The sequence below is a fragment of the Monodelphis domestica genome, chromosome 6, assembly GCF_027887165.1.
Source record: "Monodelphis domestica isolate mMonDom1 chromosome 6, mMonDom1.pri, whole genome shotgun sequence".
Lineage (NCBI taxonomy): Eukaryota > Metazoa > Chordata > Mammalia > Didelphimorphia > Didelphidae > Monodelphis > Monodelphis domestica.
The window spans coordinates 21,873,871-21,886,049 of record NC_077232.1 but is presented as its reverse complement, the minus strand read 5'-3'; the positions used below and the strand labels follow the sequence as shown (position 1 = coordinate 21,886,049).

General features: G+C 34.8%; 2 protein-coding genes across 2 annotated transcripts; both read right to left on the bottom strand.

The window, feature by feature from the left end:
- Positions 1-4,318: 4,318 nt before the first annotated feature.
- Positions 4,319-5,269, bottom strand: LOC100617353 (olfactory receptor 5AL1-like). Its single transcript, XM_007497673.3, has one exon. It carries the CDS (start codon positions 5,267-5,269, stop codon positions 4,319-4,321), a length of 951 nt encoding a protein of 316 aa, XP_007497735.2.
- Positions 5,270-10,962: 5,693 nt separating this feature from the next.
- LOC100024051 (olfactory receptor 8U9) lies at positions 10,963-11,922 on the bottom strand. Its single transcript, XM_001375388.3, has one exon. It carries the CDS (start codon positions 11,920-11,922, stop codon positions 10,963-10,965), a length of 960 nt encoding a protein of 319 aa, XP_001375425.3.
- Positions 11,923-12,179: the final 257 nt, after the last annotated feature.

Here is a 12,179-nt window from a genome sequence, read left to right as displayed (position 1 = left end):
ATCTCCTGATAAACATCTGGACCACTTCCTTTATCCATGGAATATTTCCAGTGAAATGTCTTATTATCTTCTTCTTGAGCTAATTAGTGATAGGGATATTCCACAATTCAATTACAACTAATGCATTTTTCCCTTGTCCTTGTCATCCCCAATTTTAATATCCTGGAGTTTGGGTGTTAAAATATTTTCTTTTTAAATGATTTATACTTTTTGTTTGTTTTTGATAGGCATATATGAATTTGTGTGTGTATGTGTGTGCACATGAATGTGTGTATGTATATTTCTGAAATGTGATACCTAAATTGAAAATAGTCCAATAACATAACCCCAAATCATCCAGGTTTCCTTTATTTTCTGGGTGTTTCCTACTTCACAGTAACTGGTAAAAAAGGATTATAAGATATTTGTTTAGCTCTCATTTTTCTGAGAACAACTGGGAAAAAATGGACAAAGGAGAAAATGAACCCAAGAGTACAATAAGTTTATTATTATGATTTACCTAAATTTTCTGTACTTGAGTGTGGGACATCTAAGAGAATGGATTATAATTGACTCTCTGGTGTTGAGTAAGTAAAAGTTTGAAAGATTTGAGAAACCTAAGCAAAGGGTCAAGAAATATTTGCATGTTTGTTTTTCTTTTTTTTTATTACCTTGTAACACATTTTCCTAAATAAATTTGTCTCAATCTGCTAGATTTCCCTTCATGCCTGCCATAATTAGGGTGGTAGTTATTTGAAGAAGCACATAATAAATTTGTCATTTAATCATCAAAATATAGCACTGAATACCTTTTCTATCACTCATTGCCCTGAAGATTAGTAAAAGAAAATGTTCAATATTTCAATAAGGTCATATATATATATATATATATATATACACATATAAGCACAGATACATGAAGAGTTTTAACCATTAAGCAATTGTATGCCATGATGTTATATTATGTTATACTTTCTTTTTTTTGTGTCAATTGACAGTCTACATTGCCCAAATTAACCTGGTAATAAATACATAACATAAAGACTAAACTAGAAAAGCATTTGCTTCTCTGATAGATGAAATGCAATTCAGAATACATTAAGGAGTAGTTTCCCGTATATAGTGAGTTTTTACAGTTTCTTTAGTTTGTGTAGGTGATGTTGGATAGGCTGTATCATGTCCCAGAACTGTACATGAAATCTGTATCCTGAAAAAGATCTGAGTCAGGTCTAACCACTCATGCAGAAAAGCCCAACTCTACTAAGACTCACTTTCCCCCAATTTATGGCATCAAATTAAATGGACAAGGTATAGTGCTTGTACATAGAAATGCACATCCCAGACAGACAGTGCAGTTAAACAAAGAATCAGCCCAAAAGTTGAAAAAGAATAGAATGGGTTGCTTTTAGTGAATTAAAAACTTTTTTTCAGGGTCATTTAACTTCACCCATTCACTCCCTAAAGTCATATTTTCAATATCAGCATTCTATTGGTATTACCATATGTCTTTGAGGCATGGGACATGTATAAGGAGAAAAGGGTTAATTTTAAAAGGATTGGACTGGATTATTTAAGAGTACAGTTGCCAGGAATTTAATTTATTCCAAAGAGATTTATTAACAAGTTAGTTACAAAATGTAGAAAGAGTGAAGTAAGAAAAATCAGAGAGAAGATATGGTAAGACATCTAGCCTAGATATCTAAGACATCTAGATATGGTAAGAAATTTACTTCTGGCCCCTAGCCCAACCCGGGCAGGGACAGTTGGTTCTTAGCTGGCCTTGGCAAAACTGAGGACCTGGGGAAAAAATTCTCTCAAGAGGATAGTCTCTCCTGAGGCTAGTTTCTTCAAAAAATATCTCAGAAAGGAGTCAGCTCTTTCTCTCACCACATGTCAGTCCAACAGTCTTATCAGGAACCAGGTATCAGGTCCAATCAACTGATTTCTCCTTCAGCCTCCACTGTAAAGAAAGAAGAAGTCTCCCTCTTGGGAAGTGACTGCTCCTTTTAAAGATGTTTCTTTTGTGTCACTTCCTGTGACTTCCTCCACTTTTTACATGGAAAAATCAGTGTCTAAAACTTTGCTTAGGACTTCCCAGGAGGCAGTCAGTCGATTCTAATTATCACCCACTATTGCACACATGGGTCACAGACCTCACACTTAATGATTAAGTGGGATATTTACACTTTTGGTAATTAGATCTAAAAAGTGGGCAGATCTTTCGACCCAGTTCTTCACAATCAAGGGAGAGTTAATTTTAATCTTCACAGACAGAACTACCTCCTAAGGATTCTAAAAGTAATTGTCACACAGAAACCATACTGCAAGCTTCCCAGTATATGTGAAGAACTACAAAGAACAACAGGACTAAAGGCTACCAACAAAGAACTTATACAGCCATGAATTCATTTTTTTCCAATATCAACTTATCTCAATAATTTGTCATGATATTCTGAAATAAATACAGCTTTGTATCCATAATACTTATAACAATAATTTTCATGTGATAGAAGATAATTCTTCATTGAATGCACGCATGCTTTACTAAATTGAACTATTGTTATTTTGTGATCAACTTATTTAATGATGGTTGAATAATAACACATTTATATAGGCAGTCTTTCAATAAGTATTTGTTAAGCCCCTGATGTATGCTAGTCATTGTGCTAAGTTCCAGAGATACAAAGAAAGGCAAAAAATAAATAAATAAATAAATAAAGCCCAGTCATTACACTTGAGGAGGTCTAAATTTAATGGGAGAGATAAGTAGTCTAATATAAATATAGGCAAGTTATATTCAGGAAAATTGGGTATAATAAAAGAAGGAAGGAAATATAATTAAAAGGGATTGGGAAAGGCTTGCTTTCTATAGAACAAATGAATTCATCTAATACGGAAAGGAAATAGGCATGGGGCATAGCTACAAAAAATGCATAGACTCTAAAGATTGACTATTTTATTCACAGGACAAAAAAGAAGACCAGTGTTGTGTATTGAAGAGTAGTTAGGGAAGATATAACTTGTAAAGGAACAGAAAAGGTAGGGGGAGGGAGATATTACATTATGAATGGTTTCAACACCAAAGAAAGGATTACATCTTAGAAATGAAGTGGAGCAACTAGAATTTATTGGGTGGGAAAGAGTGTGATGATTAGACTTACATGTTAGGAAAATCTCATTAGTCCCTGAATGGAAGATAGATTGGAGAAAGGTGAGATGAGACATTTGGACCTACTGTTATGAGTAAAATTTAGGGGTTATGACTGAATATACTAAATTAGTGGTCACCAGGGATTTAAATTCAATCCCAATGAAATACTCAAGTCAGTATGGGATTTTATGGTGGTTTATTTACAATAGAAGGAAGAAATTAAGAAGAAGAAGAAGAAGAGGGAAGGGGTAGGAGATTTTCTCTGGCCTGGCCTAAGCCAGGGGAAGTTCAGAGGCCTCAGTCTAGGGGCCTTCTCAGAAGATTAAATCTATTTTGGCTTCTAGCCACAAGGCCTCCTCCAAGATGAGGGGCCTACTCAGAGGACAGTGCCTTCAGAAGGTCAAGGAAAAGTGGAGTCAGCCTTCTTACTCACCAAGTCTGATTCAGGGAAATTGCCTCACCTAGACTATGCTACCAAAATCCTCCCAGTAAACTCAAATGCTAAAGTCTGCCAAAGCCACAAGCACACCAGACACTGTCAAAAGCTCCCTACACCTCCACGAGAGACACTCTCACAGGAAGTGATGTGAAATATATGGAAAGTTCTTTACATCACTTCCTGTGTCTCACATATACCAATGGTGGCTTAAATTTGGCTTAGGACAGCCGAGGGGGTCAGTCAGTTGTTTCTGATTTGTTACTTGCTAGGACATGCTGGTGATAGGCAATCCTCCCCTACAGTTAATCCTTAAGTGGGAGTGTATACATTCCTGTTTGCTAGAATTCTAAAGACTAAGCAGGGTGGAGTAAATCTAAAATTCATACTTCCAGCAGAATATTACAATTGTCCAAGTCTGAGGTGATGAGGTCCTGATCCAAGATGGTGTCAGTATTAAAGGACACAAGGAACCATATTGAAAAGATATTCTAGTGTGAAATCAACAGAGCTTGGCAACAGATGGGACATGTCATGAGACAGTCAGATGTTGAGAATGATACCTGAGTTATGAGCTTGGAGACTTTCCTCATAACAACCCTGGGAATATGGTGCAATTACTAATACCTCCAATTTACAGATGAAGACAATGAGATGCTACAAGTTTAAAATGGTTTACCTAACAATCACATAAATAGTAAATGTCCAAAGCAAGAATTGAATACTGATTTCATGAATAAAAGTCCATATTTCTATGAACTATGTGGTGTTGTGGAACTCACTTTCCTTATAACTTTCTGCAAGCCATTTTTTACCTCCTTGTTCCTCAGGCTGTAGATGAGGGGGTTCAGCATGGGTATGACCACTGTGTAGAATACAGAGGCTATTTTATCAGTGTCCAAGGAGTGACTTGATTTGGGTTGAAGGTACATGAAGATGATTGTACCATAAAATATGGTGATGGACAGTAGGTGGGAACTACAGGTAGAAAAGGCTTTCTGTCTCCCTTTAGCAGAATTGATTCTCAGGATAGAAATAAGGATAAACACATAGGAGATAAGGACAATAAGAAGGGAGAGAAGAGTGTTGAAACCAGCAATGACAAATAGCATCATTTCTTTGACGTGAGTGTCAGAACAGGCCAAGGCTACTAATGGGACATCATCACAGTAAAAGTGATTAATTACATTAGAGGAACAGAAGGACAAATGGAATGTAACAGTGGTCTGTAGGATTCCAATGAATATGCCATAAGTATATGTACTGGCAACCATTGGGATACAGGTTTTTTGAGACATGACAACTGTGTACAGTAAAGGATTACAGATGGCAACATACCGGTCATAGGCCATGACTGAGAGAAGAAACATTTCACAAACTACAAAAGTGATAAAACATGCCACTTGGATAGCACAGGCAAAGAAGGTTATCCTTTTAACCTCCTGCATAAAATTCACCAGCATGTTTGGAGTGATGGAGGAGGTATAGCAGAAGTCAACAAAAGCCAGGTGACTCAGGAAAAAATACATGGGGGTGTGAAGCTGAGGACTGATCTGTATTATGACAATCAAACCAAGGTTTCCCACAACACTGATCATATAGATGACCAGAAAAACCACCAAGAAGATAGCTTGAAGGTCTTTCCTGTCTGTGAGTCCCAGGAGAATGAACTCGGTCAGCACTGAATCATTGCCTGTGGCCATAGAATGTGTGTTTAAGAGTAGCTTCCAAAACTCACCAGAATAAGGTCCACCAAGTCATCTTGACTTTTGTTGTGAATGAAAGGATACCAGAAAGTGACTCCTGGCCCTAGTGATACTTGAAAAGTCTAACAATTATACTTGGAACTGTCTTCTTCTTTTGGCACAAAAGGGAATTATGTCAGATGGAATTCTGAAAAAAAGAGCACATATTCAGACTTCCTATTGAGGAAGAAATTAATTTGCTTCATTTAAATGCATATTTAAGACTTCAGTTTGATTTCCAGTCATTTAGTCAATTTAAACTTGTCCATAACTTTGAGGGGAAGGAATAAATCATGCAAATTAGAGCTAGAAAGGAGTTAATAAATCACCTAACTCAACATTTTCATTTCTCAGCTGAGGAAATTGAGATTTATGGACTAGATATCCCCAAGATTATACAGGAGCAAGTGGCATAGCCTATATTTAAAACCTTCTTCAGATTCTAAATCTAGTGATCATTACATTATGCTACATGTTAATCTACATTAAAAATAAATGATTTTGATTTAAAAATATCCCTCAATTTGTAGAAGATGAATATGGAACAAATTATTAAGAAAAATTAAAATGACCTAGTGTTAGCAGTTAAAAATTGATACTGTAGATATCTGAAGATAGAGGCAAAAATTTTAGTTTAAGTACTCCCTCTAGCATTTACTATTTTTGGGACACTGAACAAACAGGCCACTTATCTCTTCTGAAACTCACTTTTCTTCTTTATAAAACAGATTTAACATTACCTATTGTTTCCTCACAGGGTTATCATGAAGATCAAATGATATCCTTGATGGAAACACATTTGGTTAACTGTAGAATATTTGGCAAATGCAATATTTTTAATAATTCATATACACCCCTTCTCAGAATATAGTAGTTTCTTCCATGGCAAGGGAAGGGATTAAGGTAGGTCTCAGGGAAGATGTAATTCATAGGGTTAATTCAATATAGCAATTATTGATCTCTCTGCCTCTATGCAGAACCTTCAGAATATGCTATGTAAAGTACTAAGCAGTAATATAAGAAAGGGAAAAAAAGCAGGAAGATGATAGATAACTCCCAAGCTAAAAAAAAAAAAAAACATTCTGAGAAACTAAAATATTTTGATTTGAGTCTTCCATCTTTATAGGATAGTGTATCAATGATGAATTAATTTTTGTCCCAATTTTTAATGTTAGGGAAAATTTTCCACTCAGCTGAGTCCTCCTTCTGTCCATTTTCTTTGAACACATTAAAGAAATGACACCTTGGGTCTATCTCCAACAAAACCTCATAGAGCTGAACTTACCTGAGGGGTTTGAGCCACTGTGAACATCAACGGTTGCATTTGTGGGGAGCCTGGTTGAATTTGTCTAAGATGTTGTGACTCTCTTGGGATCTTATGTCTGTGTTACATCATTAAAACATGATTTCTCTGAAGACACAATTATAATGATTTACCCAGAGGCACACAGAAAGATTTTTTTTTAAAAGTGATCCTTTTCTGAGATGTACTGAGTAGTGAATGTGATATGGCATAAAGGTTATTAATGATGGAGTTAGATGACTTGAGTTCAAGTTCTGTCTCCAATAATTTCTAGTAAATTTATTTATCCACTAAAAGCCTTAATTTTTAAATCTGTATAAAAGGACAATATTTTGTAATATCTATCACTCAAAATTGCTTCTGTTTATCGTCATTCAAAAAGACAAGACTTATGATCATAGAATTGAGAAACTGCAGCCTATGTGATAAGAATCAAAAAGGTAATTCTCAGACTGACAGTATTGAGGACATTGGGATAGGATCAATGGACCTTCCCTTACAGTACAGCATTCGATGACATGAAGACATTTGTGTAGTTTAGGGAAAACGTAGGTTTTTCCTTTTTTTTTAAATGACCTTAAAGCAATAAAATTATGGGCAGCACTTTAAGAGTTTTCAGAATATATCCAATTCAATGGCTTCGTTTTATAGAATAAGAAACTGAGATCTGAGAGTAATTGTCAGAGATGACAGTTAAACCCAGTGCATGTGACCCCAGAGGCAATATTCTTGATTTCCCATTATAAACTTTAAAGCAACAGGTTGATGTTTTCATGGAGAGTTTTGCAACCCCTTCATATATTGTGTTTTTATAAACACTGAATTCAGTAGGTCTAAAAGGTTTCAAGTGTGAATTTTCCCTTTTCTCTTCTCTCCTTCTCTCCCTCTCCTTTTCCCTACTCCCGTTGTGATTAAACCTCCATAAACTCCATTCTGACTTGAGTGTTTCATTTTAGGAATTTCTTAAGTAAATTCCTTGGCGGCCATTGTTCAATATTACATAAATCCTGTAGCCATATTTTAGCCATTACAATATTATAACCCTCTCCCAGAGGCCTAAATTCACCCAGAGGTGAATATATAAAAATATATATATGTATATTGTGTGTATGAAATATATGTGATTATGACAGATATCTTTTAGATCTCTTGGATTTAGCCTTTTTATTACAGAGAGCAATGGAGATGAACAAATACCATAAATATTCTGGACATCAAATTAAATTTTGGTGACCCAGTATTTTTTGGAAGCTTCTTCTGGGAATAACATATGGTAGTAATAATGTGTTCTTACCAAGAAATATTTTGGCTTGAGTGGTACTCATCTTTATATCATTGAAGAGATTTAAGCAAAGACCTTTTGGTATAGTGGTGGGGAGAGGATGAGGTGTTTAGCTGATGATTGCTGCTTGATCTTGGGGGAATAAAAATTTCCCTCAGATTCAATTTCTCCTCTTCAAAATGTATAGATGGATTAGAAGAAGATTTCTTAACCATTTTGTTTCATAGAACCCTTTGGCGGTCTGGTAAAATTTAAGAACCCATTCTCAGAAAAATATATAAAAATACACAGAAAACTTATTGTGTTGAAATATAACATCATATTATATATAACAATATATATAAACTTATTTAACACAAAAATATAGAATATTAAGTACATCCTAAAAATCTATCAATGCATTTTGAGTCCCAGGTTTGTATTACCTGAATTAGATGATCTCTAAAGCTCTGTTCAACTTTCTCATTCTATATTCTAAATTTTGTGATTCCTTCAAAAGCTCAGCATCTAAGACCCATCTCTGTACTTATTTATAGATGTGAAGCCTTTGAATATCCATTGAACCTTTAGAATTTCCCTCATGTATAAAATGGTGTAACCATTCCACCCTGAATTGCCATAAAAGAAGTGTTTGGAAATTATGGAGAGCTCTAGGAATGTTAGCTCTTATTGTTTAAAAGTGACTGTCACAAAATTTGTAGCAATGCCAAAAAAGTACAGAATTTTGATAATCTTTGTTCCATTTTGAAAGTAATATTTTTATATTAATATCAAAATTCCTTTGAAACCTTGGGATTTGGAGAAAGATATACATCAAGACATCCCATAATTACTTTAGAGATAATTGAAAGGACTATTGCTACAATGGGCATTTAGGTGCTGTTTCACAAACCTCTCCTCCTATTTGCCCATACTTCTTTCCAGTGTATATCCATTCTTTCCTGAGAGAATCCGGACTCCAGTAAAATAATTGATTAAATAATGAGCCATCAGGATAGTTCTCTTTACAAAGTCCTACCCTGGAGTATTTTCAGCAGGAATGATTCTGTCAAAGGATGCCAAAATTTCTACTATCTTCAATTGGTAACTTGAAAAGGAGTGTGTGTGTGTGTGTGTGTGTGTTTGAGTGTGTGTGTGTGTGTGTGTGTGTGTGACAAAGGGTCCTTATGAAGCTAATGAAGCTGTGCCATTCCTAAGTCCCTAGGTTCAGGAAAATTCTAGAACAAGTACTTGGTCATCTCCAAGCACCTGCAAGACCTATAGAGAATATTGTAACAAAATGTAAAATCACAAGTAATTTTTTAAGTAACATTCAGTTTTTTTCTTACAAATTTTTTCTTTCTTTTAATCTTAGCAACATTTGTTTTCTTTCTAGAAAAAAATAAATTTCATGTAGTCAAAATTGTCTACTTCACATTTCACAATGCTCTCCATCTATTGTTGATTCATGAATTCTTCTCCTATCCAAAAATATGATTGATAATATTTACCCTGTTCTTCTAATTTACTTATGATAATGCTTTTATAAGTCTAGTTTGCATATTCATTTTGGTCTTATATTGGTAAATGGTATAAGATATTGGTATCTATCTAGTTTCTTCCAAACTATTTTTCAGTTACCCCAACAATTTTTACCAAATACTGATTCTTATCCCCCCAAACTGGATCTATACTTCTGTTGAATATAAAATGACTATACTATTTTACAACTGTTTTTATATTTGACCCTTTCCATTGATCTAACAGTCCATTTCTTAGCCAGAACCCAATAGTTTCATTAATTACTACTTTATAATGCAATTTAAAATCTGCTACTACTAGACCTCCTGCCTTTACACTTCTCATTAATTCTTTCGCTATGCTTAGTCTTTTGCTCTTCCAAATAATTGTATTCTTTTTCCTAACTCAATAAAATATATATTTTGATAATTTTTGGAAGTATATTAAAAAGAAAAATTAGGTAGGATTGTCATTTTCATCATACTGGCTCTGCAGATATTTGAATTATTAATATTTTTCCAATGATTTAGCTCTGACTTTTTCTCTGTAAAATATTATATAATTATGTTTGTGTGGTTCCTGGGTTTATTTTGACTGGTCAATTACTAGGTGTTTTATTCTCTCTGTGGTTATTTTAAATGGAGTATATCTTTGATTCTCTTTTTGCAAAACTTTGTCAGTGATATATAAAAATATTAATGCTATATGTGGGTTTATTTTGTATCTTGTTATTTTGCTAAAACTATTCATAGTTTCAATTAACTCTTTAGTTGAATCTCTATGCCATCATGTCATGCACAAATGGAGAGGGTTTTATGATCTCTTTGCCCATTTTGATTTCTTTCATTTCTTTTTGTTCTCTTACTGCCATTGTAAGCATTTCAAATGCCAGGCTAAAAATAGTGGTGATAATGGACATCCTTGTTTTACTCCTAATATTACTGGGAAGACTTCTAGCTTCTCCTCAAGATAAAGTGTTTTTACAAAGCATAGATAATCGATCCAATTTAAACAAAGAGCTCAGAAGATTTTAAGATTTTTGTTCTCTCATCACCTCCATTACGCTTCTTTTGAGACATTTTGTCAAGAGCAAAAGCATGTCTGCAGCATTCCTATCCCCTAAATTTGAGGTTGAGCATGAGGTCAAATTTACTTTAATGAAGACAAATTAAGTCAATTGTCAGTTAAGGAAAGGGAGATTTGTGGACATCTTCACCCCTTTCTTTCCTCATAATAAGGTCATAAAGATTTCCAGGGCACCCAACTCCACCCAGGATCTTAGCTGAGTGATGTGTCTATCTTTTCTTACTATCACTTGTATTTGTCAGTATTTTCCTTGATAAATATGGCTTATTCTACCACTTGTTGTGAACTCCATGCTTCCATTGTTGGACTTTTGGCTTTCTGAATCTTCCTGAGTAGTTATTAAGACATATGGTAGGGGAAGGATGTTGGACTAAATGATTTCCACAGTCCATTCTACAATTGTATAGTTTCTTTTCATTATGCTGCATGAACCAAATGGTAAAAGCAGGAAGAAAAGAAGAAAAATAATAATTTCTTAAGTCAGTTTGTTAATTTTATCACAATAAGACCATGACTGCTATTGCTTAAGGCTCTCTTCAAAGCATCCTTCACCTCTTTGTTTCTCAAACTATAGATCAAGGGGTTTAACATGGGAATGATCACTGTATAGAAGACTGAAGCCATCTTATCTGTATCAAGGGAATGGTTTGAGCTAGGTTGTAAGTACATAAAGATCAGGGTTCCATAGAAAATAGTGACAGCCACCATGTGTGAGCCACAGGTAGAGAAGGCTTTCTGCCTACCATCAGCTGATTGCATCTTTAGAATTGCAGAAATAATATACATGTAGGAGATAAAGACAATCATAAGGGAAGAGATAAACATGATGCCTGCACATGCAAATATCCACATTTGTTTGGAGTGGGTGTCAGAGCAGGACAACCTCAGGAGAGGCATGTCATCACAGTAGAAATGGTTGATAATATTAGAACCACAGTAGGACAGGCGGAAGGTAAGGATAACATGGAACAATGCAACCAGAAAGCTGTAGCTATAAGGTACAGCTACAAGCTGAATGCAGATTTTAGGAGACATCAAAACCATATAAAGCAAAGGGTTACAAATAGCCACATAGCGATCATAGGCCATGGATGCTAACAACAAGCATTCTGCTGTCATGAAGGCAAGAAAGCAACCCAGTTGGGCAGCACACGCATTGAAAGAAATAGTATTTTTCTCATACAAAAAATTGCCCAACATCTTAGGAGTAATAGAGGAAGAATAACAGAAGTCAACAAAAGCAAGATGACTGAGGAAAAAATACATTGGAGTTTTCAGTCGTGAGTCCATTCTGATGACAGTGATGAGACCCAGGTTGCCCACCACCGTGAACACATAGATGGACAAGAACACCACGAAGAGGGGCATCTTCAGCTCCAGCTTGTCAGTGATACCCAAGAGAATGAATTCAGTCACCTGGGTAAAATTAATCTCAGCCATTTATTCCATATAGGAGCCTGGAAGAAAGAAGGATAAAATAATTTGAATTCTGGCTTTCCTCTTATCTAAATGTCATTCTTAATTATTCCCACTATCATCATAGATAATAATTGTTCATAGTAAATCATTTTTTTAATTTTAAATTTTTATCATCATTTTGCCTTGGCAGAATATTAATATTATTATATCTAATTTACAATTAAGCAATGAGGCTTACACTTTGCAACTTTTCCAAAATTGTATACCTAGCAAATGTC